Source organism: Amblyomma maculatum, chromosome 4 (genome assembly GCF_055883805.1).
Source record: "Amblyomma maculatum isolate TAMU_Amacu chromosome 4, ASM5588380v1, whole genome shotgun sequence".
NCBI lineage: Eukaryota > Metazoa > Arthropoda > Arachnida > Ixodida > Ixodidae > Amblyomma > Amblyomma maculatum.
Window position 1 is genome coordinate 20186743 of NC_139347.1, and position 27062 is coordinate 20213804.

Below are 27062 nucleotides of genomic sequence, written 5' to 3' on the forward strand. Positions count from 1 at the left end.
CGAAGATTTTGGAAGCCTAAGCTATTGAAGTGAAGGAGCACCGCTGCGTGGTCATTGACCCCTGTAACCAAGGCATCAGGTTGAAGCTTTTCTGGCTGCTTCACGGCGTGCAAGACGATGACGTGCGAGCGGCGTTGGCAGCTTTTGGAAAAGTTACGGAAATTTCAAGAGACAAGTGGAGAGTGCAAGGTTGTGTCGACAAGGCTTCAACGACACGAACGGTCACGCTGAAGCTCAAAGTGGGCGTTACCATCGAGGACCTGCCGCATCAGCTTCGGGTCGCCGAGGACGTCGCACTCGTCCACGTCCCAGGCAGAGCCCCGCTTTGCCTCCGGTGCCGCGGGAAAGGACATATACGTCGTCAGTGTCGTGTGCCGCGCTGCGGGCTGTGTCGTCGCTACGGCCATGACGAGTCGCAGTGTGTGCGCACGTATGCCAACGTTGCAGGCCCCGTGCCGAGTGAAGTGGCAGGCGAGCACTTGATGGACGCAGTGGACGCCGAGGAAGCGAGCAGTGGAATCACTGAGGAGGCAGAACAGAACGGACAGTCTTCTGAGAAGACGCCTGCCCCTAAAGAACACTGTGAATCAGAGTTGATAGTTCCGTTGCCGAATGTCGCTGGGACCGAGACACCCACGAAAGAAAACGGCAATGCCAGTGCAGCAAGCCCAGCGTCGGCTACGCAACACAGTGAGGAACAGGGGGACACTGAAGCTGAGATGCCAGCTGCTTCTACCTTGCCTGTGAAGCGGGTGCACGAAGACAGTGTCAACGAGGAATCAACCCAAGGAGGAGCGGAAAGCGGACAGCCTCCACTGAAGGCAGCCCCCCTTCGCCGGGCGTCCTTCAAGCCAAGGCCAAACGTGCCCCCAGACCGGAGAACTGTGTCACCTGTGCCTCCGCCATAGCGGGGGTACCCTTTCCGGTCGAGACGTTACAAGCCCGGTCCATGATCGGGAGCAGCGCTTGGAACGACGGACGGACTCGCCAAAAAGGAAGAATGGTCATCCCGTGCAACAGATCAACCGCAATGCTGTCTTTCTGCAAAAGCGATGTGAGTGATATATGTTTCGCGATATATAATTTCTTGAGATGGCGACGAATTTAACCACTAGCTTGCGCGTAGCCACGCTAAATGTGAGAGGGCTGTCAACGCGTCGGAGACAACTGCAGCTTAACCGCATTCTGCTGGAAAATGAAATTGATGTGCTAGCAGTTCAAGAGAGCAAAATGGAAAGCGAACAACAAACAGAGAAAATGGCTGAAATATATCGTTCTAGATATAGTGTTTGCGTTTGTCATGCGGTTGGAAGATCGGGGGGATGTGTCATTTTCATTCGAAATTGCATAGAGTGTGTGCAGTCTGTGTTCTCGTGTGAGAGTGGGCGGCTATTGATATGTGATTTCACTTTTTCTGGATTGGACTGGAGAGTGATCTGCGTTTATGCGCCGACTAGAACGTTTGAGCGGGAAGAGTTTTTTCACTATATGAAATCCTTCCTAATACATGAGAGGCGTGTTCTCCTGCTTGGAGACTTCAACTGTGTCTGTAGACCGGAAGACAGAACAACAGACCGTGTCCTTCGTGACAAGAGTGCAGAGTTACTTACTGACATTGTTATTGAGGCAGAGCTTGAAGATGCTGGCTGTATAATGACGCATGAAGGCCAAGCAAAGTTCACGCACTTTCAAGGTAGCTGTCATGCAAGGTTGGACCGAATATATGTTCCTATTGATTGTGTGCCCTTGTGCTTGGAATATGAAACACTTCCCATGAGCTTTAGTGACCACTCCCTCGTAATGATTACTCTAGGCATGAAAAGTAAGGCAACAAAGTTCAATTGGGAGCTATGGAAATTTAATGAAAAACTGCTGCTGGATGAAGAGTTTACCACTAAAGTTAAAGAATATATTAGGCATATGTTACAAAATGACTCTAATTTTATACAAGCATGGGAGCAGTTTAAGTGCGAGATAAAGATAGCTGCTATTGACCGAGCATGCACTCTCCGACGTAAAGAAAGAGAACAAGAAAAAGAACTTCGTAGCACACTTGAATACATGCTTAGCATGGAGAGCGTTAAGCCTGGCTTGTTCGCCCAAGATATAAAAAAGATAAAAACCAAACTTGAGGTGATAGACGAAGAGAAGTATCGCGGTGCGGTGATAAGGGCACGCAGCGAAAAATTGTGGCTCGGAGAGACGCCCACGAAAAGGGCACTTAGTGACGAAAAAAGGTACGCAGTGTCAAAAGAGATAAAAGAAATCTGCTATCAGAACGTAGTTACCTCGGAAAAAAAAAAAAACGATTGAACGGGCGTTTGTAGAATTTTACGGCGAATTGTTTAGCCTGAAAACACCGGACATTGAACGCTTCAGAAAAGACTTTCTTTCGCTGATGCCAAGAGTAGAAGACGAAGTGGCGCAGACACTTGAAGCAAGTATTACTTCCGAGGAAATTGAGGCCGCTATCGGGGAATTAAATTCCAATAAGTCACCCGGACCAGATGGTCTTGGTGCTGCCATATACAAGGCCTTTCCAACTGAAATGGCTGTTTTACTGGAAAGAGTTATTAGTGAATGCTACGAAAAGAACGTACCTCCTCCGTCTTTTCGAATGTCACACATTGTACTAATCCCGAAAACAGATGACCATGTTAAGCTTCAGTCTGTAGCGTCTTACCGTCCTATAAGTCTAACGAATGTTGACTATAAAATTTACATGAAAGTATTAGGACGACGACTCCAAAGTGTAATTACTTCTCTTGTAGGCCCACATCAGACATGCGGTATAAAAGGAAGGACCATTTTTACTAACATACACGCAGCAAGGAGTGTACTCGAATGTTGTGACGCGATGCATGACCACGTAGCCATGATGCAATTAGACCTCCACAAAGCATTTGATAAAGTGGTACATGAAATTTTGTTCTCTGTTTTAGAGTATGTCAATGCTGGTTCCGTGATTACAAAGGGCGTGAAAATGGCTTACGAGTGCTGTTCAGCGAGACTGGTCGTGAATAAGCAGTTAACTGATCGTATACCTGTTCAGTCGTCAGTAAGGCAGGGCTGTCCTCTGTCTCCCCTTTTGTTTGCGCTTTATCTGGAGCCTTTCTGTCTAAGATTGCTTACAAGGCCAAACATACGCGGTTATAGATTTTTTCAAAGTGAAATTCGGGTTTTGGCATACGCGGACGATATTGCGGTTTTTTGTACTGACCATGAGAGCGTGCAAGAAGTTGTAAAAGAAGCCACTGCCTTTTGCACTGCAAGTGGAAGTGAAATTAGTTGGCCAAAGTGTTTAGGATTTTGGCACGGAAACTGGCAATACGCGCCTGAACTGTTCTCCAGTATGCAATGGACAATAACGCCAGGCAATTACCTTGGTGTGCCACTAAAGCACTACCGTGAAAGCAAGGAATGTTGGGCCGGTGAAGTTGAGCAAGTGAAAACCCAAACAAACAAATGGGGAGGACATAACTTTTCTATGTTCGCAAGAGCTACCGTTTGCAATATGTTCCTAGTTGCAAAAATTTTTTACATGCTGCAAGTGTTATCTATGTCAAGAATCTCTGTTCAAAAACTGCATAGGGTATTTGCCACGTTTGTGTGGGCTTCAACATGGGAGCGTACCAGTCGATGCAATCTTTTTCATACGGTGCATAACGGTGGACTGGGATTGTCCCATTTATACTTAAAGCAGATTGTAACCAGGTTCTTTTTTTTGCGCGAACAAAGCGATGTTTTTCTTAGAACGGTAATCCAAGTGCGATTGCGTGATTCACTGCCGGAATATGTAGTTTCGACTATGTCTACAGGGACAGTGGCTCTAAGTGCTTTTCTTCGCGAAGTTGTCGCGTCCTTCCAAATAGTGAAGGCGAGATTTTCGAATGAGTATATGTGTACTGTTACGCGAAAAAGGCTGTACAAAGATTTATTGGAAACCTTTTTACCTGTGCCTCTTTATCGCGCTGTATATGCTTTGGGTCCGGAGCGGGACGTGTTGAAGAGAGTGAAAAGAATGCCCATCAGATCGTCCGCTAAATCTTTCTTTTTTCAATTGCATACCGGCACTCTTCCGGTGAAGCCATGGCTGGAAAGCAAAGGCCTTTTCGTGCCTTGGTCTGCTGACTGTTTAATTTGCAAAAAGCTGGAAACCATAGAGCATATTTTCCTTGATTGTCACGATGCGGTTTTTTTGTGGGACGTGCTACAACGCACTATTAAAAAGGACTTACCAATAACGCCGTTTGGCATACGCTACCTTCCATGCGGCCAGCCAGGAGAAGTTCCCAGTGATTTATTGATGGTCTTGTGTATGCACAGCATATGGAGAACGCGGATGGATGTTCGCCATGAGCATGTTGTCGTACACCCAGCCCATCAATACTTTGTTGAAAGTGTAATGTACACGCGTGATGTTTTCGGAGGGCAATCTGAACCCCCGGAATGGCTGCCAGTCTTGGACAAGCTCATGTCGCCTTATCCATTCTATCACAAGAAACCTGTAAGAAAGTGACTTGTGTTTTTAATTCCATGCGACTTTTCATCGTTCTTTGTAGTTGCAAAGTCGGTAATAAAGAAAAAAAAAAAAAGTTTCCGTGGTGTAGTGGTTATCACGTGCGCCTCACACGCGCAAGGTCCCCGGTTCGATCCCGGGCGGAAACAATTTGTTTTTCATTTGCTGCGCAATGTGAACGTCTTATTTTTTCTACCGCCTGGTGCGCAACCTTGGGAGCGCATTTTAGATCAGGGCCTATATCCCCCGTTTCTGTGGTGTAGTGGTTATCACGTGCGCCTCACACGCGTAAGGTCCCCGGTTCGATCCCGGGCGGAAGCAATTTGTTTTTCATTTGCTGCGCAATGTGAACGTCTTATTTTTTCTACCGCCTGGTGCGCAACCTTGGGAGCGCATTTTAGATCTGGCCCATATACCCCTTTCCGTGGTGTAGTATTCTACTTCCGGCCACCGAGCGTGACGGACGTGTTCATCATGGGCTCCCAAGGAGCGGATTCAGCGGCCCAGCTGGGCCGTGGTATCAGGAGTACGGAAAGGCCTGCCAAGGATTATGAACTGGTTCTGCCGCATCTGCCTACAGGTTCGAGTGTTTTACATACTGTTTTTTTGCATGGCGACATAAAAGCCAGGCCGTACCGGGTGGAGCACTTTCGAGACTCCCTCGCTCGTCTTTCACTGCTGCCGGAAGTGGTTGCCCTCGGGGCATATCAGATGAATCATGTGTGGGCTGTAACGTTTAAAGGGGAAGAGGCGAAAGCGAAGATTTTGCAAGCCGAAGCTTTTGAAGTGAAGGAGCACCGATGCGTGGTCATTGACCCCTGCAACCAAGGCATCAGGCTAAAACTTTTCTGGCTGCTTCACGGCGTGCACGACGATGATGTGCGAGCGGCGTTGGCGGCTTTTGGAAAAGTCACCGAAATATCAAGAGAAAAGTGGAAGGTGCAAGGGTGTGTCGACAAGGCTTCAACGACACGAACGGTCACGCTGAAGCTAAAAGTGGGCGTGACCATTGAGGACCTGCCGCATCAGCTTCGGGTCGCCGAGGACGTCGCACTCGTCCACGTGCCAAGAAGAGCCCCGCTTTGCCTTCGGTGCCGGGGGAAAGGACATATACGGCGTGATTGTCGTGTGCCGCGCTGCGGGCTGTGTCGTCGCTACGGCCATGACGAGTCGCAGTGTGTGCGCACGTATGCCAACGTTGCAGGCCCCGTGCCGTGTGAAGTGGCAGGCGAGCACTTGATGGACGCAGTGGACGCCGAGGAAGCTAGCAGTGGAATCACTGAGGATGCAGAGCAGAAAGAACAATCCTCTGAGAAGACCCCTGCTCTGAAAGAACACCGTGAATCAGATTTGATAGTTCCGTTGTCAAATGTTACTGAGACCGAGACACCCACGAAAGAAGACGGCAATGCCAGTGCTGCAAGCCCAGCTTTGGCTACGCAACACAGTGAGGAACAGGGGAACACTGAAGCTGAGATGCCAGCTGCTTCTACCTTGCCTGTGAAGCGGGTGCATGAAGACAGTGTCAACGAGGAATCAACCCAAGGAGGAGCGGAAAGCGGACAGCCTCCACTGAAGGCGGCCCCCCTTCGCCGGGCGTCCTTCAAGCCAAGGCCAAACGTTCCCCCAGACCGGAGAACTGTGTCACCTGTGCCTCCGCCATAGCGGGGGTACCCTTTCCGGTCGAGACGTTGCAAGCCCGGTCCATGATCGGGAGCAGCGCTTGGAACGACGGACGGACTCGCCAAAAAGGAAGAATAGTCATCCCGTGCAACAGATCAACCGCAATGCTGTCTTTCTGCAAAAGCGATGTGAGTGATATATGTTTCGCGATTTATAATTTCTTGAGATGGCGACCAATTTAACCACTAGCTTACGCGTAGCCACGCTAAATGTGAGGGGGCTGTCAACGCGTCGGAGACAACTGCAGCTGAACCGCATTCTGCTGGAAAATGAAATTGATGTGCTAGCAGTTCAAGAGAGCAAAATGGAAAGCGAACAACAAACAGATAAAATGGCTGAAATATATCGTTCTAGATATAGTGTTTGCGTTTGTCATGCGGTTGGAAGATCGGGGGGATGTGTCATTTTCATTCGAAATTGTATACAGTGCGTACAGTCTGTGTTCTCGTGTGAGAGTGGTCGGCTTTTGATATGTGATTTCAGTTTTTCTGGATTGGACTGGAGAGTGATCTGTGTTTATGCGCCTACTAGAACGTCTGAGCGCGAAGAGTTTTTCCACTATATGGAATCCTTCCTAATACATGAGAGGCGTGTTCTCCTGCTTGGAGACTTCAACTGTGTCTGTAGACCGGAAGATAGAACAACAGACCGTGTCCTTCGTGACAAAAGTGCAGAGTTACTTATTGACATTGTTAATGAGGCAGAGCTTGAAGATGCTGGCTGTATACTGACGCATGAAGGTCAAGCATTGTTCACGCACTTTCAAGGTAGCTGTCATGCAAGGTTGGACCGAATATATGTTCCTATTGATTGTGTGCCCTTGTGCTCGGAATATCAAACACTTCCCATGAGCTTTAGTGACCATTCCCTCGTAATGATTACTCTAGGCATGAAAAGTAAGGCAACAAAGTTCAATTGGGAGCTATGGAAATTTAATGAAAAGCTGCTGCTGGATGAATAGTTTACCACTAAAGTGAAAGAATATATTACGCATCTGTTGCAAAATGACTCTAATTTTATACAAGCATGGGAGCAGTTTAAGTGCGATATAAAGATAGCTGCTATTGACCGAGCATGCACTCTCCGACGTAAAGAAAGAGAACAAGAAAAAGAACTTCGTAGCACACTTGAATACATGCTTAGCATGGAGAGCGTTAAGCCTGGCTTGTTCGCCCAAGATATAAAAAAGATAAAAACCAAACTTGAGGTGATAGACGAAGAGAAGTATCGCGGTGCGGTGATAAGGGCACGCAGCGAAAAATTGTGGCTCGGAGAGACGCCCACAAAAAGGGCACTTAGTGATGAAAAACGGTACGCAGTGTCAAAAGAGATAAAAGAAATCTGCTATCAGAACGTAGTTACCTCGGAAAAGAAAACGATTGAACGGGCGTTTGTAGAATTTTACAGGGAATTGTTTAGCCTGAAAACGCCGGACATCGAACGCTTCAGAAAAGACTTTCTGTCGCTGATGCCAAGAGTGGAAGACGAAGTTGCGCAGACACTTGAAGCAAGTATTACTTCCGAGGAAATTGAGGCCGTTATCGGGGAATTAAATTCCAATAAGTCACCCGGACCAGATGGTCTTGGTGCTGCCATATACAAGGCCTTTCCTAATGAAATGGCTGTTTTACTGGAAAGAGTAATTAGTGAATGCTACGAAAAGAACGTACCTCCTCCGTCTTTTCGAATGTCACACGTTGTACTAATCCCGAAAACAGATGACCCAGTTAAGCTTCAGTCTGTAGCGTCTTACCGTCCTATAAGTCTAACGAATGTTGACTATAAAATTTACATGAAAGTATTAGGGCGAAGACTCCAAAGTGTAATTACTTCTCTTGTAGGCCCACATCAGACATGCGGTATAAAAGGAAGGACCATTTTTACTAACATACACGCAGCAAGGAGTGTACTCGAATGTTGTGACGCGATGCATGACCACGTAGCCATGATGCAATTAGACCTCCACAAAGCATTTGATAAAGTGGTACATGAAATTTTGTTCTCTGTTTTAGAGTATGTCAATGCTGGTTCCATGATTACAAATGGCGTGAAAATGGTTTACGAGTGCTGTTCAGCGAGACTGGTCGTGAATAAGCATTTAACCGATCGTATACCTGTCCAGTCGTCAGTAAGGCAGGGCTGTCCTCTGTCTCCCCTTTTGTTTGCGCTTTATCTGGAGCCTTTCTGTTTAAGATTACTTGCAAGGCCAAACATACGCGGTTATAGATTTTTTCAAAGTGAAGTTCGGGTTTTGGCATACGCGGACGATATTGCGGTTTTTTGTACTGACCATGAGAGCGTGCAAGAAGTTGTAAAAGAAGCCACTGCTTTTTGCACTGCAAGTGCAAGTGAAATTAGTTGGGCAAAGTGTTTAGGATTTTGGCACGGAAACTGGCAATACGCGCCTGAACTGTTCTCCAGTATGCAATGGACAACAACGCCAGGCAATTACCTTGGTGTGCCACTAAAGCATTACCGTGAAAGCAAGGAATGTTGGGCCGGGGAAGTTGAGCAAGTGAAAACCCAAACAAACAAATGGGGAGGACATAACTTTTCTATGTTCGCAAGAGCTACCGTTTGCAATATGTTCCTAGTTGCAAAAATTTTTTACATGCTGCAAGTGTTATCTATGTCAAGAATCTCTGTTCAAAAACTGCATAGGGTATTTGCCACGTTTGTGTGGGCTTCAACATGGGAGCGTACCAGTCGATGCAATCTTTTTCATACGGTGCATAACGGTGGACTGGGATTGTCCCATTTATACTTAAAGCAGATTGTAACCAGGTTCTTTTTTTTGCGCGAACAAAGCGATGTTTTTCTTAGAACGGTAATCCAAGTGCGATTGCGTGATTCACTGCCGGAATATGTAGTTTCGACTATGTCTACAGGGACAGTGGCTCTAAGTGCTTTTCTTCGCGAAGTTGTCGCGTCCTTCCAAATAGTGAAGGCGAGATTTTCGAATGAGTATATGTGTACTGTTACGCGAAAAAGGCTGTACAAAGATTTATTGGAAACCTTTTTACCTCTGCCTCTTTATCGCGCTGTATATGCTTTGGGTTCGGAGCGGGACGTGTTGAAGAGAGTGAAAAGAATGCCCATCAGATCGTCCGCTAAATCTTTCTTTTTTCAATTGCATACCGGCACTCTTCCGGTGAAGCCATGGCTGGAAAGCAAAGGCCTTTTCGTGCCTTGGTCTGCTGACTGTTTAATTTGCAAAAAGCTGGAAACCATAGAGCATATTTTCCTTGATTGTCACGATGCGGTTTTTTTGTGGGACGTGCTGCAGCGCACTATTAAAAAGGACTTACCAATAACGCCGTTTGGCATACGCTACCTTCCATGCGCCCAGCCAGGAGAAGTGCCCAGTGATTTATTGATGGTCTTGTGTATGCACAGCATATGGAGAACGCGGATGGATGTTCGGCATGAGCATGTTGTCGTACACCCAGCCCATCAATACTTTGTTGAAAGTGTAATGTACACGCGTGATGTTTTCGGAGGGCAATCTGAACCCCCGGATTGGCTGCCAGTCTTGGACAAGCTCATGTCACCTAATCCATTTTATCACAAGAAACCTGTAAGAAAGTGACTTGTGTTTTTAATTCCATGCGACTTTTCATCGTTCTTTGTAGTTGCCAAGTCGGTAATAAAGAAAAAAAAAAAAAAAAAAACTTTCCGTGGTGTAGTGGTTATCGCGTGCGCCTCACACGCGTAAGGTCCCCGGTTCGATCCCGGGCGGAAACAATTTGTTTTTCATTTGCTGCGCAATGTGAACGTCTTATTTTTTCTACCGCCTGGTGCGCAACCTTGGGAGCGCATTTTAGATCTGGCCCATATACCCCTTTCCGTGGTGTAGTGGTTATCGCGTGCGCCTCACACGCGCAAGGTCCCCAGTTCGATCCCGGGCGGAAACAATTTGTTTTTCATTGCTGCGCAATGTGAACGTCTTATTTTTTCTACCGCCTGGTGCGCAACCTTGGGAGCGCATTTTAGATCAGGGCCCATATCCCCCGTTTCCGTGGTGTAGTGGTTATCACGTGCGCCTCACACGCGCAAGGTCCCCGGTTCGATCCCGGGCGGAAACAATTTGTTTTTCATTACTGCGCAATGTGAACGTCTTTTTTTCTACCGCCTTGTGCGCAACCTTGGGAGCGCATTTTAGATCAGGGCCCATATCCCCCGTTTCCGTGGTGTAGTGGTTATCACGTGCGCCTCACACGCGCAAGGTCCCCGGTTCGATCCCGGGCGGAAACAATTTGTTTTTCATTGCTGCGCAATGTGAACGTCTTATTTTTTCTACCGCCTGGTGCGCAACCTTGGGAGCGCATTTTAGATCAGGGCCCATATCCCCCGTTTCCGTGGTGTAGTGGTTATCACGTGCGCCTCACACGCGCAAGGTCCCCGGTTCGATCCCGGGCGGAAACAATTTGTTTTTCATTGCTGCGCAATGTGAACGTCTTATTTTTTCTACCGCCTGGTGCGCAACCTTGGGAGCGCATTTTAGATCAGGGCCTATATCCCCCGTTTCTGTGGTGTAGTGGTTATCACGTGCGCCTCGCACGCGTAAGGTCCCCGGTTCGATCCCGGGCGGAAACAATTTGTTTTTCATTTGCTGCGCAATGTGAACGTCTTATTTTTTCTACCGCCTGGTGCGCAACCTTGGGAGCGCATTTTAGATCTGGCCCATATACCCCTTTCCGTGGTGTAGTGGTTATCGCGTGCGCCTCACACGCGCAAGGTCCCCGGTTCGATCCCGGGCGGAAACAATTTGTTTTTCATTTGCTGCGCAATGTAAACGTCTTATTTTTTCTACCGCCTGGTGCGCAACCTTGGGAGCGCAATTTAGATCAGGGCCCATATCCCCCGTTTCCGTGGTGTAGTGGAGGATTCTACTTCCGGCCGCCGAGGCGAACGGACGTGCCATCATGTGCTCCGACGGAGCGGTAACAGCGGCCCAGCTGGGTCGCGGAAACAGGATTGCGGACTTACCGGACCAGGATTATCAAGTCATTTTGCCTCAACTGCCATCAGGTCGGAATGTTTTAAATACTGTTTTTCTGCATGCCGATGTGAGATGTCGGCCGTATCGCGTGGAAGACTTCCGCGATGCGTTGGATAGTCTGGATATGCTCCCCGAGGTGATTGCCTTGGGGGCGTACCAGATGAATCACGTCTGGGCGCTTACATTCAAGAGCGGAGACGGGATGAAGAAAATGTTGGCCCTGCGTGATTTCAAGGTGAAGGAACGACGATGCGTCATCATCGACCCAATGAACCAGGACGTGAGGCTGAAGTTGCACTGGCTTGTCTACGGTGTCCATGACGACGACGTGCGATCTGCCCTGGCACCTTTTGGGAAGGTAACGGACATTTCGAAAGAAAAGTGGCGTGTCAGTGGCGTTGCGGACAAAGCATCAACGACAAGAGTAATTGAGCTCAAGCTGAAATCCGGTGTTTCGGTGGATGACCTCCCGCACCAGCTCCGCGTAGCAGGCGAGTTGGCTCTGGTTGTAGTGCCGGGCAGAGCTCCGCTTTGTCTCCGGTGCCGGACTGCGGGGCACATTAGACGCGAGTGTCGTGTTCCTCGTTGCACCCGATGCAGGCGCTTTGGTCATCGGGAGGACATGTGCTTTAAAACTTACGCGAGTGTTACTGGACCACTGCAACAAGAGGACGCTTCAGACCTCATTATGGATGAAGCCGACGCCGAGGAAGCAGCGAAAGGGAGGCTAGAAGTGTCCACGCGATGCCCTAACGCGTCTTCCGAAAATTCTGAAGGCTCCACGCAGGCCGCAAGCCGCGACACGAAAAGCCAGTCACTTGCTACACAAGTAAAGACGCCTTCGGAGGCTGCTTAGAAGTCCTCCGAGAGCACCTTGTCGGAGGGCAGGCCAGACGAACACACCCAGGACGGCATGCAGTCACCTGAAGTTACGAAGGCTGCGTCTAGTAGTAACCGAAGAGCAGCGTCAGCCGCAGGCAATGGAAGTCAGCGGGAGCCGATGGAATTAACTGTGAACTCAAAAAGAACGCACGGGGACAGCGTGGGAGCAGGAGACGGCCTTGACTGCACTAACAACGAGGGACCGCCCCCCAAAGCCGTCATGCCACGGCGACCTAGCTTCAGACCGAAGCCAAACATCTCCCTCGACCGGAATACGGTCGGGACACCGCCCTCGTAGCAAAGAGCGATTGTGAAGTTTGTGCACAAGGAACTGGACAAACCCTTCAAGGTGCTTCGACCGAGAAGCAAGGCCTCTTCGCAGTGGCTACGGGCTCAACCAAAAAAGCAAGTGCACATGCTCAACTGCTTCCCAGACTGCCGTGGTAAGCGCTGTGCGGTCCTTTTGTTTTGCAATTAAATGGCAGTAAACCTCCAGTCTGCGTTACGTATAGCCACCTTAAACGTTCGCGGAATGACAGCGAGGCGGCGGCAATATCAAGTTAGTCGGCTATTTCTTGAAAACGAATTGGACTTGGTCGCTATACAAGAAACGAAGGTAGAAAGTGAAGAACAAACGGACCGCATGGTGCAACCATTCAGAGATAGGTACAATGTATGTGTGTGTCATGCTGTTGGCAATTCGGCAGGATGTGTTATTTTTATTCGCAACAGTCTGGGCATTGTCGAGGAGGCAGTCACAGTGTGCCCTTCTGGACGCCTGATTGTTGTTGACTTTTCCTTCTCTAATTTGAAATGGCGTATGATATGCGTCTATGCACCTAATAAGGAAGGGGAGCGTAGGTTGTTCTTCGAGCAGCTCGAACAGCATTTGAAGGGTGAAAGATGTGTTGTTATGGTGGGTGACTTCAATTGTGTATGTATGCCTGAAGATCGCGTAAAACTTCAGCCTGTGAAGGACCCCAGCGCACACTTATTAAGGACGTTAACCACAGAGTATCATCTAGAAGATGTTGGTTGGCTTCTGTCACCTAATGGACAATGCCAGTACACCCATTTCCAAAGAGAAAGCCATGCGAGGCTAGATCGTGCATACATTTCCCTAGAACTCGCGCCTCTGTGCCGAAGTTATGAAGTTAAGCACGTGTCTTTTACAGATCACAGCCTAGTAGTTTTTTGCATAGGAGCAAAGGAAAATAAATCTAAATTTAACTGGGAGCTTTGGAAATTTAATTCTAAACTTTTGGATGATGAGAGCTATGTGAACGAAGTAAAGGAAATGTTCAACGCACTGTTTGCGACGAAATCAGGGGACTGGATGAGTGAGTGGGAAAGTTTTAAGAACAATATAAAAATGAAAGCAATAGAAAGAGCAACCATTTTACGACATGTCAGTAAAGAGAACGAGCAAGATCTGCACCGTCAACTCAACTTGTTGCTGAACCTAGATAGCGGGACGCCTGGATTGTGGTCGAAGCAGATTAAAGAAGTTAAGAATAAACTTGAGCTTATCGATGAAGAAAGATATAGGGGAGCTATTGTGCGAGCACGAGCAGAGCGATTATGGGTTGGCGAGACACCGAACAAGCGCTCACTCGGTGACGAGAAAAGATACGCGGAAAAAAACAAAATTAAAAAGATACTTCACCATAACGAAGTTGCAACAGAATGCGAGGTTATCAAAGAAGCGTTTGCAGAGTACTATAGTGAGCTACTTGGGCGGGCTAAGCAAAGGAAAGAACAATTCGAAAGTCAGTTTTTGCAGACCATGCCCAGGCTTGAGGATGAAGTTAAAGCCAGGCTTGAGCAACCAATCAGTGTACTTGAAATTGAGCAGGCTATAGAAGAAATAAGCGCTGGAAAATCACCCGGTCCTGACGGATTAGGGGCTGCTTTTTACAAGAAATTCAAATCAGAAGCCAGCAGGGCATTGTACTGCGTAATAAAGGAAGCATACCATGTTAAACAAATGCCGCCATCTTTCAAAGCTTCACATATTGTCTTAATTCCTAAATCAGATGACGCAGTCAAACTTCTATCGGTGGAGTCCTATCGGCCTATAAGCCTCACAAATGTGGATTATAAATTGTTTATGAAAGTGTTGGCAAGGAGGGTGCAAGGTGTCATTAAACAGTTGGTAGGTCCACACCAAACGTGCGGCATTAAGGGCCGCACTATCTGTACGAATGTACACACAGCAAGATGCGTTTTAGAGTGTTGTGATGCAGACGGAAGACATGTAGCAATGATGCAGCTTGACTTGTCAAAAGCATTTGACAACGTTTCACATGACGTCCTTTTCACCATTTTAGAGCATGTAAATATCGGAAGTGTTATCGTAGATGGAGTCAAAATGGCATACGCTGGGTGCTCTACCCGTATTATTGTAAATAAAAGTCTTACTGACGCAATAGCCGTGCGATCGTCAGTGAGGCAAGTATGTCCATTGTCCCCTCTTCTATTTGCCTTGTATCTAGAGCCCTTTTGTTTAAGCCTGATTAATAATGAAAGAATCCGTGGATTCAAGCTACAAGCATCTGAAGTGAAAGTACTTGCGTACGCGGATGATATAGCCATTTTCTGTGTGAACCGACAAAGCGTAAGTGAGGCAGTCGAGGTTGCTGGCGGTTTTTGCACCGCAACTGGCTGTGAGATTAACTGGGAAAAATCGGCTGGCTTTTGGCATGGTAACTGGTACGAAAGACCGGAAACGTTTGCAAACATGCGATGGACATCGTTGCCTACGAAGTATCTGGGTATGCCACTTGATAGCTATCAAGATAGCGAACAGTACTGGCGTCAAGAGACAGAAAGGGTCAGGGAAAAGGCGCAAGGCTGGCAAGGCCGTAATTTGTCCATGTTTGCCCGCGCGACTGTCTGCAATCTTTTTTTGATATCCAAGGTGTGGTTCGTACTCCAATTTTTGTTCATGAAACGCACAAATCTGCAAAAAATTCACAGAGTGTTCGCGGTTTTCATTTGGGGGGCAAGTTGGGAACGTACTAGTAGGACGAATTTGTTTCATTCTGTTTGTAATGGTGGATTAGGCCTGTCTCACCTGTTTTTAAGACAAATTGTGTCGCGATTTATTTTTCTGCGGGACCAGAAAGACTACTTTTTGCGCACAGTAATGCAAGTGCACTTAAGCAATGCCTTACCTGGATTTATTGTTTCATCATGCAATGACGGTGGACGCGCAGTAACTGGGTTTTGGCGAGAAGTTGTACTTGCAGTACAAATCTTAAAGGCTCGATTTTCCCTTGAGTACTTAAGTTCAGTGCAAAGGAAAAAACTGTACAGAGACCTACTGGATACAATGTTGCCAACACCCAGGTACCGAACAATATACTGTGGAGGCCCAGGAAATGATGTTTTAAAGAGAGTTAAAAAGATGAATATTAAGCCCAGCATTAAAACCTTCTTCTTTAAACTTCATACAGGCACGCTCCCAGTTAAGACTTGGTTAGAGGAAAAGGGAATATTCGTTCCATGGACAACTAACTGTATATTATGCAAGAAACCAGAAACAATAGATCATGTATTTATTGATTGCTGGGATCCAGTCTTCTACTGGGACATCTTGCAAAGGACTCTAAAGAAAGACCTACCAATAACACCGTACGGAATCCGTTTTCTACCAATTGAAAACGATGGAGACATTCCTTATGATCTAATCATGGTTCTGGGGCTCCACAGCATATGGCGAACAAGGATGGCTGTTAGGCACGCCGATGTAAACGTCCGTCCAGTCAGGGAGAATTTCATTGAAAGCATTTTGTACTTACGAGATGTTTACCGTACATTGCCAGAACCTCCAGACTGGATTGGCGTCCTAGATGAACTTGTTCATTTTAAGAAGTTTTAAGCATTCACGCTGACCACGGCATGGTCACCGTGTTATATCTGTATATATTTGCAGTGTATTTGTCAAAGCAGGCAATAAAAAAAAAAAAAAAAAACCGTTTCCGTGGTGTAGTGGTTATCACGTGCGCCTCACACGCGCAAGGTCCACGGTTCGATCCCGGGCGGAAACAATTTGTTTTTCATTGCTGCGCAATGTCAACGTCTTATTTTTTCTACCGCCTGGTGCGCAACCTTGGGAGCGCATTTTAGATCAGGGCCCATATCCCCCGTTTCCGTGGTGTAGTGGTTATCACGTGCGCCTCACACGCGCAAGGTCCCCGGTTCGATCCCGGGCGGAAACAATTTGTTTTTCATTGCTGCGCAATGTGAACGTCTTATTTTTTCTACCGCCTGGTGCGCAACCTTGGGAGCGCATTTTAGATCAGGGCCCATATCCCCCGTTTCCGTGGTGTAGTGGTTGTCACGTGCGCCTCATACGCGCAAGGTACCCGGTTCGATCCCGGGCGGAAACAATTTGTTTTTCATTGCTGCGCAATGTGAACGTCTTATTTTTTCTACCGCCTGGTGCGCAACCTTGGGAGCGCATTTTAGATCAGGGCCCATATCCCCCGTTTCCGTGGTGTAGTGGTTATCACGTGCGCCTCACACGCGCAAGGTCCCCGGTTCGATCCCGGGCGGAAACAATTTGTTTTTCATTGCTGCGCAATGTGAACGTCTTATTTTTTCTACCGCCTGGTGCGCAACCTTGGGAGCGCATTTTAGATCAGGGCCCATATCCCCCGTTTCCGTGGTGTAGTGGTTATCACGTGCGCCTCACACGCGCAAGGTCCCCGGTTCGATCCCGGGCGGAAACAATTTGTTTTTCATTTGCTGCGCAATGTGAACGTCTTATTTTTTCTACCGCCTGGTGCGCAACCTTGGGAGCGCATTTTAGATCAGGGCCCATATCCCCCGTTTCCGTGGTGTAGTGGTTATCACGTGCGCCTCACACGCGCAAGGTCCCCGGTTCGATCCCGGGCGGAAACAATTTGTTTTTCATTTGCTGCGCAATGTGAACGTCTTATTTTTTCTACCGCCTGGTGCGCAACCTTGGGAGCGCATTTTAGATCTGGGCCCATATCCCCCGTTTCCGTGGTGTAGTGGTTAGGGATTCTGCTTCCGGCCACGCCAGTGAACGGACGCAGGATGCAGGGCTCCTCAGGAGCGGCTTCAGCGGCCATGTCAGGCCGCGGTAACAGGACTGCTGAAAAGGACAACACTTACCAGGTCGTTTTGCCTGCACTTCCAACAGGTCGGTTTGTTTTGAATACCGTTTTTTTGCACGCCGATATCAGGGCCCGCCCGTACCGGGTGGAAGATTTCCGGGATGCTTTAGCACAACACTCGCTAATCCCCGATGTTATCGCTATGGGGGCGTATCGGATGAGCCACGTCTGGGCCGTCACTCTCAAGGATACTGAAGCCGTCAACAAGATTGTCAGTGTAGGTGAGCTGTCTGTGAAAAACGGTCGCTGCTTGGTGATTGACCCGGCGAACCAGGACGTGCGACTCAAGCTTCACTGGCTACTTCACAACGTGCCAGATGAAGATGTTCGTGCTGCATTTGCGCCGTACGGGAAGGTGTCAGACGTTTCCCGGGAGCGCTGGCGTGTTAAAGGTATGCTGGAAAAGGGCTCTACAACTAGACTCGTCACGCTGAAGCTGAAAGCTGGCATGAAGCTCGACGACCTGCCGCATCAGCTCAATGTTAGCGGTGAGCTCGCGCTCGTCATTGTGCCAGGCAGACCCCCGTTGTGCCTACGCTGCCGGAGTACGGGTCACATCCGCAAAGAGTGCCGGGTTCCTCGCTGCGGAACCTGCCGACGGTTCGGGCATGAAGACAACCAGTGTGCACGAACCTACGCTAGCATTGCTGGACCTGGGACCAGCGAAGACTCGTCCGAGTTAATTATGGACGAGGCGGATGCGGAGGAGGCTGCTGACATTAGAGGTCAGTCAACGAAACAGGACGCACCTTCCATGACGGTTTTAACAAAGGGTAAGGTGATGGTCTCAAATGAAAAGAATGAACCTCGGCATGTCTTGAACGTTCCATCCCAGGACCATGAAAGCGAGTCAAAGGAAGGGTGAGAAGACTTAACCAAATTTTCTGACGCTGAGGATCATCTCAGTACTGAGCCTTCCTGTACTGATGCCATGGAGGTTGGGCCGGAGACAGCTGCCTTAATTGCCGCGAAACGTCCGCATGAGGAAAGCGTCGAGGAGACTCAGCTGCCAGGCGGTGTTTGTGGTGAGCCGCCGCCGAAAACTTCTGGCATCCGAAGAGCCACGTTAAGACCGAAGCCGAACTTCTCGGCTGACACGCGGCAGGCGGGGAAACCGCTTCCGTAGTTTTTGTGGAGACCTGAACGATTTGTGGGTCGGCTGCCTACCGACCAGCGTCACGAACCTTCTACAACCAAGTGGTGCGTGTGTTAGCAAAAATGAAACAATGGGCTTGGACTTCGTTTGAATGCATCCCGACATTCTGCTGGCAGGAGATTACATGCATGCATACGCCGCTGTTTGTCAGAAGCGGAGGCCACGCAACCATGAAGGTAGGCACCATGCCGGTACTGGCGTCTCTCTCTAGTACATGACTCTCAAGCTTAATTCGCCGTTACACGTAGCTACTTTGAATGTTAGAGGACTGGGAGCGAGAAGGCGACAATGCCAGCTCAGTCGCCTCCTTGTGGATAATGATATAGATATAGCAGCTGTGCAAGAGTCAAAGATTGAGAGCCAAGAAAGCACTGACCGTATGGTGGCTTCTTTTCAAACAAACTTTTATGTGTGTGTATGCCATTCTGTTGGTGTATCGGGTGGGTGCCTTTTATTTATACGTAACACGCTGGGAGTAAGCGTAGAGTCCGTTTTTGCCTGTCCAAGTGGTCGGCTTTTGGTTACCGATTTTAGCTACTCTAATTTATGCTGGCGTGTTGTGTGTGTGTATGCTCCCAATTCAGGGCGTGAGCGTGAATTGTTTTTTCAGTCTATTGAGTTGTGGTTGAAGGTCGACAAAATCTTGCTTGTACTTGGTGACTACAACTGTGTGTGCGCAGCTGTGGACCGAGCGGCCAAGTGTAAACCTCGAACAGACAGGAGCTCCGAGCTGTTGAATGCACTTGTACATGAGTATAGCCTTGAGGATGTTGGTAGTGTGTTCTCCACTGGAAACCAGCCAGAGTTCACGCACTTTCAGCGAGATAGCCATGCCAGATTGGACAGGGTGTATGCCTCGGTAGATCTTGTTTCCCTATGTACTGCATATGATGTCAAACCTGTGTCTTTCAGCGATCATTGTCTCGTGAGTGCAGTGTTTGGTCGCAAAGGAAAGAAATCGCGATTTAACTGGTACCTATGGAAACTGAATGCCAAACTTCTTGCCGATGAAGAGTTCCTTACTGAAGTTAAGACAGAGTTTGAAAATCGTCTTGCTATGCGACCAGTAAGTTTTGCAGCGGAATGGGACAGCTTCAAAGAGTGGGTCAAATTGAAAGCAATAGAAAAGAGTAGTAAGCTGCGATACAAAGAGAAAGAAAAAGAAAAAGAACTGAATGAACAACTTGCTCTTTTTTTGAGCATGGAAAGTACTGTGCCATGGCATTTCGCCAGTAAAATACGAGAGCTTAAAAGTGAGCTGGAAACAATCGACAGCGAAAGATACACAGCGGCTGTCATACGTGCAAGGGCTGAAAAACTTTGGGCTGGAGAAGTGCCGACAAAACGAGCCCTAGCAGACGAGAAAAGATACGCCTGCCAGAAAGAAATTAGGAGTATAAGGTATGGCGGCCATATCACAGAAGATGCTAAAGATATTCAGCATGCGGTAGCAGAGCACTTCGAAGAACTGCTTAGCGCTAAGCTTGAGACTGTAGGCGGCTTTCAAACAGACTTTCTAAGACGGATGCCTGCACTGGATGACGAAAGTAAAGCGCGCCTAGAAACACCGATAACGTTGCAGGAGATAGAATCTGCAATAGATGACCTGACACCTGGGAAGGCCCCTGGGCCGGATGGTCTAAGCGCTGCCTTCTTTAAAACTTTTCAGCAGTATGCGGCTCAGTTTATGCTCGATGTAATCACTGAAGCTTATGAACGTAATACTGTTCCATTGTCTTTCGCTACATCGCACATTGTGCTAATACCCAAGACAGATGATCCGGAAAAACGACTGTTGGTGGGGTCATATCGACCGATTAGCCTCACCAATGTTGACTACAAGGTGTATATGAAGGTTTTAGCAAAAAGACTGCAAAGCGTAATAAAAAAACTGGTTGGATCTCATCAAACGTGCGGCATCAATGGTCGATCCATTGCCACGAATATACATGTCGCAAGAACCGTACTAGAATGTGTTGATGCACTCGGTGGTCAGATAGCCATGATGCAGTTAGATTTGGCGAAAGCCTTTGACCGTGTTTCTCACGAAATTCTTTTTTCCATTTTGGAGCATTCTAACCTTGGAAAAGTCATAGTGGAGGGTGTTAAAATGGCTTACGCGAACTGCACGACTTGTATTATAGTGAATGGTGAACTGACTGACAGCATCGCAGTACGTTCATCGGTAAGGCAGGGCTGCCCACTCTCACCCCTGCTTTTTGCACTGTATTTAGAGCCACTTTGCTTGGCTATCATTGATAGCGATCGCATTTTAGGGTTCAAGCTGCAATCAGCACACGTGAAAATGCTGGCATATGCTGATGACATAGCAGTGTTTTGTGCAACTAGAAAGAGCATCTGTGAAGTTACGGGTGTCGTCCAAACATTTTGTGATCAAACCGGATGTAAGATCAATTGGGAGAAAAGCTCTGGGTTTTGGCACGGTGATTGGGACGTGACACCTGATTTCTTCTGTAAGCTGCGATGGTCTGCTCTCCCAACGCGATATCTAGGCGTGCCTTTAGATTGTTATCGAGATGCCAACATGCACTGGATGGAAGAAACATCCAGAGCGAAAGAAAAAGCGGATGCGTGGCAAGGAAGGCAACTCTCAATGTTTTCGCGCGCTTCCATTTGCAATGTTTTTCTTATTTCAAGGCTGTGGTACCTCATGAATGTGTTGTGTGTCTCACGAACCTCAATTCAGAAAATGCACCGCGTTTTTGCTGTTTTATTTGGGCATCCACATGGGAAAAAACCGCCCGGACGAACTTGTTTATTTCTGTTAAAAGGGGCGGGCTTGGCCTTGCTCATTTGTTCTTGCGACAAGTGGTTTCGCGATTTATATTCCTGCGTGATCAAAAAGATACCTTTCTAAGAACTGTGATGCAAGTGCGATTGCAGAGGCTGCTCCCTGAATGGATTGTGTCATGTGAAAGCATGCCTGGTACTGTGACTGGCTACCTGCGCGAAGTTGTTTTTTCGTGCAAGTTGCTGGAAGTGCGGTTTTCTTTTGATTACCTTTTCAATGTTCCCAGAAAAAAACTGTATAAAGATCTCATTGACGTGATGCTGCCGGTGCCTTTTTACAGGGAAATACACTGTGGAGGCCCAGGGCAGGATGTTTTGAAAAGAGTAAAGAAGATGCCCGTGAGGCCATCTGCTAAAACGTTCCTTTTCAAACTTCACTCTAATACGCTCCCTGTTAAAACCTGGCTGAATGAAAAAGGTATCTTCGTCCCATGGACAACAAATTGCCTGTTGTGCAAAAAACCGGAGACAATTGAACACGTCTTCTTACAGTGTTGGGATGCTGTTTTTCTGTGGGACGTCCTCCAAAGGACAATTAAAAAGGAACTTCCCCTAACTCCGTACGGAATCAGATTCCTACCAGTGCAGAACGATGATGCACCTTATGATTTAATTATGCTTCTTGGTCTCCATAGTTTGTGGAAAACACGAATGCAGGTGCGTCACGCAGATATAAATACACGATCTGCGCGTGAAAACTTCATTGAAAGTGCGGTGTATATACGCGAAACTTTCAGGATGCAGCAGGATCCACCACATTGGCAATGTCTATTTGATGAGTTGGTGAACCTGAAAAGATTTTAGCCGCGTACGCGTTAGCTCAAGTGTAGTTGACGTGTTTTATCATGTGTATTTTTGTTTTCTGTTTCACGGCAATAAAGAAAAAAAAAAGTGGTGTAGTGGTTATCACGTGCGCCTCACACGCGCAAGGTCCCCGGTTCGGTCCCGGGCGGAAACAATTTGTTTTTCATTGCTGCGCAATCTGAACGTCTTATTTTTTCTACCGCCTGGTGCGCAACCTTGGGAGCGCGTTTTAGATCAGGGCCCATATCCCCCGTTTCCGTGGTGTAGTGGTTATCACGTGCGCCTCACACGCGCAAGGTCCCCGGTTCGATCCCGGGCGGAAACAATTTGTTTTTCATTGCTGCGCAATCTGAACGTCTTATTTTTTCTACCGCCTGGTGCGCAACCTTGGGAGCGCGTTTTAGATCAGGGCCCATATCCCCCGTTTCCGTGGTGTAGTGGTTATCACGTGCGCCTCACACGCGCAAGGTCCCCGGTTCGATCCCGGGCGGAAACAATTTTTTTATATTTGCTGCGCGACATGAGCGTATTTTTTTTTTTTTTTTACCGCCTGCTGCGCAGCCTTGGGAACGCATTTTAGATATGGGCCCATGTACCCCGTTTCCGTGGTGTAGTGGTTATCACTGGAAACTATCGAACACATTGTTGGGAAGCCTTTTTCTTCTAGGGCATTCTACAACGTAGAACTAAAAAAGATCTACTCGTGGATGCGTTCGGAATTCGATTTTTACCAATTGAAGTTGATTAGGGCTACCGCTGGACATGATCATGCTATTGGGCCTGCACAGTATCTGGCGATCCAGAATGGCTGCTAGGCATGCAGACGTTGATGCGAGGAAAATATGGCAGTATTTTCGCGAAGCCGTTGCGAGTGTTATTGAAGTTGTCAAGACACAAGACGAAGTGCCTGTGTGGCTTCCGAGAATGGAAGTGTTGCTGCAAATGACTGATTTGTAATGGATCACGCAGCCCAAATCGCGTGGTTTTAACCAATGTTGTGTATTTGTCGCGTAATATTATCTCTCTCTCTCTCTGTATGTGTGTGTGTGTGTGTAGAGTAATGTTCTTTATATGTAAAATCTGATAATAAATTAGGCAATAAAGAAAAAAAATACTGGTTATCACGTGCGCCTCACACGTGCAAGGTCCCCGGTTCGATCCCGGGCGGAAACAATTTGTTTTGATTTGCTGCGCGACGTGAGCGTTTTTTTTTTCTTTTTTTTTTTTTTACGGTCTGGTGCACAACCTTGGGAACGCATTTTAAATCCGTACATGAAAGGCGTGAGCGAGACGCTCGCCAGCGTTTTCAGAAAAGAAGGGGTGCTGGTAACGCACAAACCGTCCACTACCATCGGACGTTTCCTCCCCCGCTCCAAGGACCCTCATCCTAAAGAAAAGACCCAAGGCGTGGTATACAGAATACCCTACTCTGTCTGAGCAGCCTCATATGTAGGCGACACGAAAAACTTCGTAGAAAGAATTAAACAGCATAGAGCGAACGTCCAACAAATGCACAGTCAGCGCACCGCGGTGGTCGAACGCTGTGAGACATGCGACCATAAAATTGATTTTTTTACCGAACGATTATACTGGATACCGAAGCTAATTCGAGCAGGAGGCTTTCACTCGAGTCGTGACATATTCAGCAAACACCGGGGAAAGTTATTCGCTCTTTGGGTACCCTTCCCTCTTCATACATTCATGGATTGCTGCTGTTCACCCAACTGCGCCTCGCTCGGAGTCCCAGAATGATTAGGGAGCCGAGTCGTCTCCAAAACGTCGTGATTTTCTGTTAAAGAACTTGGTTGGAGTCATTGACCTTTACCTAAAAATTAGAAATAAATCCCCCAACCAGACAGACTTCTGTCAGATGTTTTTATTCGTGTCTACAGTGCTTGTTATATTTATCTGGTTTTCTAATCGGGAATCGGAAAAGAGTCGAACAAACTCATTATTTCCGATCTCTTCGAGACGGTGGTATCGGTCTCGTACATTTGTTCAGCAACTCGCGTTCCGATCTTTCCTTGTTTTGTTTTGTGTCTGAGGGTTGAAACTTACTCCTTCCTGCTTTCAACGGTGCAATTACGCCTAACAAGTGGTCTTCTAGGATTTATGTTTCTTACTATAAGACGTAAACTTGCGGTCTTAAGGAGTATTTAAAAGAGGTTTTTGACTCTGCCTGTATATTGAACGCTCGATTCTCTCAGCATATTAGTCTGGTAAGCATGAAAAAGTTGTGACTCAATGGAGTCTGTGATTCCAGTTCTTCTGTATCGAGCAATAAATAATGGAGGTCGAGGGCAAGACTTCAAGAAGGGTTAGAAAGATGCCCGTTAAAACAAGTGCATAGTTCTTTTTTAACCACACACTGGCTGGCCGATGAATGGGTATCTGTACCGTGGACGCCGAATTGCTTGCTGTGCAATAAGACTGAAACCATGCAGCACGCCTACATTGAATGATGAGACCCAGTCCTTTTATTGGGTTAAACTGCAACGTACCATAGTTGAGGGGTAGTGCAGTGGTTACGGCGCTCGAATACTGTACCCAAGGATGCGGGATCAAATCCCGGCCGCAGCGGCCGCTTTTCATTGCAGGCGAGAAGCTAGGCGCCTTTGTGCTGTGAGATTTCAGTGCGCGTTAAAGAACCCCAGATAGCCAAATCTTCGGAGCCCTCCACTCCGGCGTCTCTCAAAGCCTGAGTAGCTTTGGGACGTTAAACCCCATAAAACAACATAGTTGAGTGCTTGTCGGCAACTCGTCTGGGGAGGGGGAAACACAGTAACAATAAAACGAACGCCGCTGCTCACATCAAAACTCTGAAGCAAATGCCACTGACATAAGCAAGCGGGCAAGTATCTTGTATGCTCCAGGAGTTAGCGAACATATAGCTAGGATCTTTGAAGACTATGTAGTTCATATATCGTCCACATGACATCAAGGAAACTTAAGTAGAAACTTGTCAGAGTAAAAGTCCCGGTCGAATAAACAGCTATCACCCATTTGTGTACGAAGTTCCGTATAATGAAGCTGGTTATATCGGCGAGCCAGGCAGTTTTACCAGCCGGTTAAAAGCAACGTCAGAATGACGTTGACAATGGCGGCACGAAAGAAAGCACATTGCAGAACATAGTTACACTGCGAAAAATGGCGTCGGAAAATTATCTGTTATCACGCCTTTTGAATAACTGCACTTTGCGACGACGACGCGCGTTTTAAACTGACGCGGGGCAACCTTCCTTAGACGTACGTACTCTCATAACGCCACATACGTCGTAATAAGTAACCAGCTTTTGCATTCTGCGGTAATTGAGAACAAGAGACCCATTCGGGCCCCTAAACGTCAATGTCTTTTTTTTTTTATATGACGAGCGTTCCTTTTATTTTTGCTATCCACCGTACCACAAAGAAGGGCTTGTCCACAACACCTATAGGAATTAATACTGTGTTCACCAACAGAGAATGATCACACATTTATCCCCATGATGTGTTCTGCTAGGGCTCACATTATGGAGGACACGAATGGCCGTCAGGAATGCAGATGTCAGTGTGCTGTCGGTGAGAGAGAACTTTGTAGAAAATGTGTGCTATGTACGTGAAGTTTATCGGGTGCAGATTGAACCACCTGTCTGACAATGTATTTGATAAACTGACCCAGTTCATAAAACTTTAATACCACTTCAGCCGGAGCAGGCTGACGAGTATTAACTACGTATACTGTGCTTGTTTCGATAAACAGGCAAAAAATGCCACCGTGGTGTAGCGGTTATCCAGCGAACTTCACACGTACATGGTCCCCGGTTCGACCTCGGGCAGAAATATTTTACTCTTTTAGTGAAAAAGCACTTTTTCCACAAGGTCCAGTCGGCTCACCGATTCGGTGTGCCGAAAATTGGCCCGAGTTGGCAAAGCCTACTCGGGTTTTGTTATTAAAGTCGGCGAGTGAGGAATTGATCTAGCCTTCCAGGACCCTTGAATCAGCTGTCAGACACGCTGTCCCTGTAGGCGACGCATTTTACGTTCGTATACGGCGGCTTTAGGTCGGGGCTTTATATCCAAGTAGCTCGTGGAAACTTGGGCAAAATTAATCGTCGTCCTGCTCACGAGCGTGCTTATGACAGGTGATGGCGAGAGGTAGCGATGACATCGAATACACCTAATCTACCAAGATAATATTATGTCAAACCAGTGCTTTCGAATCTTATATTAGGTTGAGCCATGTAAAATATCTGCATTTTTTCTCACAAATACCACATCACGGTTGCATTTGCTCTGGAGGGCCGTATACGTGGAAGAATAATATGGGCTGGGACTGTCCATACAGTAGAGAAGAGCAACCATGAAGGACCAACAGCGATAAGCACAATTAGCGTTTACCCGTATATTTTTTCTTATAAATCAGTATTTCATGGGCTTGCTCATTCCTAGTTCACTTCGCAGGACGCACCCAGATCGATCATATTTTACTTTCTGGGTGATTGTACACGGGCAAACGGGCAGAAAAATTAGGTGTGGAAACGTGGCTCCGTAAATCCTTTAGGCTGTGTGAGAGCGGAAATAATGGGCGGTAAGTGCATGCAGCCTCCATACCTCGCGCGTGTAGGCTCCGTACGGCTCCTCCAGATGTTCCAGTAAGATCCGGGGCCATGTCCTACGGCAAGGGTTGGCATACGGCGCCGGTAGCCCCGTCTGCGCCAGCTGCAGTCGGTCAGTGGTGATTCAGTAAAGTGCCAACGTACAGTGGGTATATTAGCTTTGCGTCAAGCGGGTGCCATTTTGCTGTTAGCGCATAGCTTCAGCAGTTCAGGCCGGAGCTGACGGTGGCAATATCGTCAGATGAACCAGTTGCCTTTCGCAGTGCTCCACAGACAACAAAATGGCTACCCTTGTGACGGTATGTTACTACTACTCTCCGTATGCCATGATAATACACATAACGCTAAGTTTGCTAGAAAAACGCTTCGAGTCAAAGAAGCCACAATCCATCCACCTTACGTAATGTGTCATTTCGGCTACCATTTTGTGACAACGTTTTTTAGTAAAATCTTACAAAAAAAA

At 47.5% G+C, this 27062-nt stretch overlaps 3 protein-coding genes and 17 non-coding genes across 20 annotated transcripts in view; 19 read left to right on the forward strand and 1 right to left on the reverse strand.

The window, feature by feature from the left end:
- The window catches only part of LOC146190400 (acid-sensing ion channel 2-like), a 130740-nt gene that overhangs the window by 93954 nt on the left and 9724 nt on the right, over window positions 1-27062 (reverse strand). The window contains exon 6 of the mRNA XM_084600163.1: window positions 26595-26702. Within this exon, the coding sequence (XP_084456289.1) occupies window positions 26595-26702 (108 nt within the window). The remainder of the gene's footprint in view (window positions 1-26594; window positions 26703-27062) is intronic.
- On the forward strand, window positions 4596-4668 carry TRNAV-CAC (transfer RNA valine (anticodon CAC)). Its single transcript has one exon. It is a non-coding gene; the product is annotated as a tRNA-Val (tRNA).
- On the forward strand, window positions 4768-4840 carry TRNAV-CAC (transfer RNA valine (anticodon CAC)). Its single transcript has one exon. It is a non-coding gene; the product is annotated as a tRNA-Val (tRNA).
- On the forward strand, window positions 9874-9946 carry TRNAV-CAC (transfer RNA valine (anticodon CAC)). Its single transcript has one exon. It is a non-coding gene; the product is annotated as a tRNA-Val (tRNA).
- On the forward strand, window positions 10044-10116 carry TRNAV-CAC (transfer RNA valine (anticodon CAC)). The gene has a single exon. It is a non-coding gene; the product is annotated as a tRNA-Val (tRNA).
- Window positions 10215-10287, forward strand: TRNAV-CAC (transfer RNA valine (anticodon CAC)). Its single transcript has one exon. It is a non-coding gene; the product is annotated as a tRNA-Val (tRNA).
- Window positions 10384-10456, forward strand: TRNAV-CAC (transfer RNA valine (anticodon CAC)). The gene has a single exon. It is a non-coding gene; the product is annotated as a tRNA-Val (tRNA).
- Window positions 10555-10627, forward strand: TRNAV-CAC (transfer RNA valine (anticodon CAC)). The gene has a single exon. It is a non-coding gene; the product is annotated as a tRNA-Val (tRNA).
- TRNAA-CGC (transfer RNA alanine (anticodon CGC)) lies at window positions 10726-10798 on the forward strand. Its single transcript has one exon. It is a non-coding gene; the product is annotated as a tRNA-Ala (tRNA).
- TRNAV-CAC (transfer RNA valine (anticodon CAC)) lies at window positions 10896-10968 on the forward strand. The gene has a single exon. It is a non-coding gene; the product is annotated as a tRNA-Val (tRNA).
- On the forward strand, window positions 11101-12060 carry LOC146190448 (uncharacterized). Its single transcript, XM_084599708.1, has one exon. The coding sequence runs from the start codon at window positions 11128-11130 to the stop codon at window positions 12058-12060; it is 933 nt and encodes a 310-aa protein (XP_084455834.1). The 5' UTR covers window positions 11101-11127.
- LOC146190449 (uncharacterized) lies at window positions 14552-15992 on the forward strand. Its single transcript, XM_084600884.1, has one exon. The coding sequence runs from the start codon at window positions 14827-14829 to the stop codon at window positions 15967-15969; it is 1143 nt and encodes a 380-aa protein (XP_084457010.1). The 5' UTR covers window positions 14552-14826; the 3' UTR covers window positions 15970-15992.
- Window positions 16066-16138, forward strand: TRNAV-CAC (transfer RNA valine (anticodon CAC)). The gene has a single exon. It is a non-coding gene; the product is annotated as a tRNA-Val (tRNA).
- Window positions 16237-16309, forward strand: TRNAV-CAC (transfer RNA valine (anticodon CAC)). Its single transcript has one exon. It is a non-coding gene; the product is annotated as a tRNA-Val (tRNA).
- Window positions 16408-16480, forward strand: TRNAM-CAU (transfer RNA methionine (anticodon CAU)). The gene has a single exon. It is a non-coding gene; the product is annotated as a tRNA-Met (tRNA).
- On the forward strand, window positions 16579-16651 carry TRNAV-CAC (transfer RNA valine (anticodon CAC)). Its single transcript has one exon. It is a non-coding gene; the product is annotated as a tRNA-Val (tRNA).
- TRNAV-CAC (transfer RNA valine (anticodon CAC)) lies at window positions 16750-16822 on the forward strand. Its single transcript has one exon. It is a non-coding gene; the product is annotated as a tRNA-Val (tRNA).
- Window positions 16922-16994, forward strand: TRNAV-CAC (transfer RNA valine (anticodon CAC)). The gene has a single exon. It is a non-coding gene; the product is annotated as a tRNA-Val (tRNA).
- TRNAV-CAC (transfer RNA valine (anticodon CAC)) lies at window positions 22257-22329 on the forward strand. The gene has a single exon. It is a non-coding gene; the product is annotated as a tRNA-Val (tRNA).
- On the forward strand, window positions 22428-22500 carry TRNAV-CAC (transfer RNA valine (anticodon CAC)). Its single transcript has one exon. It is a non-coding gene; the product is annotated as a tRNA-Val (tRNA).

Coding starts and splice junctions, on each gene's coding strand:
- LOC146190448 (XM_084599708.1), top strand. CDS start 11,128: ATGTGCTCCGACGGAGCGGTAACAGCGGCCCAGCTGGGTCGCGGAAAC.
- LOC146190449 (XM_084600884.1), top strand. CDS start 14,827: ATGCGATGGACATCGTTGCCTACGAAGTATCTGGGTATGCCACTTGAT.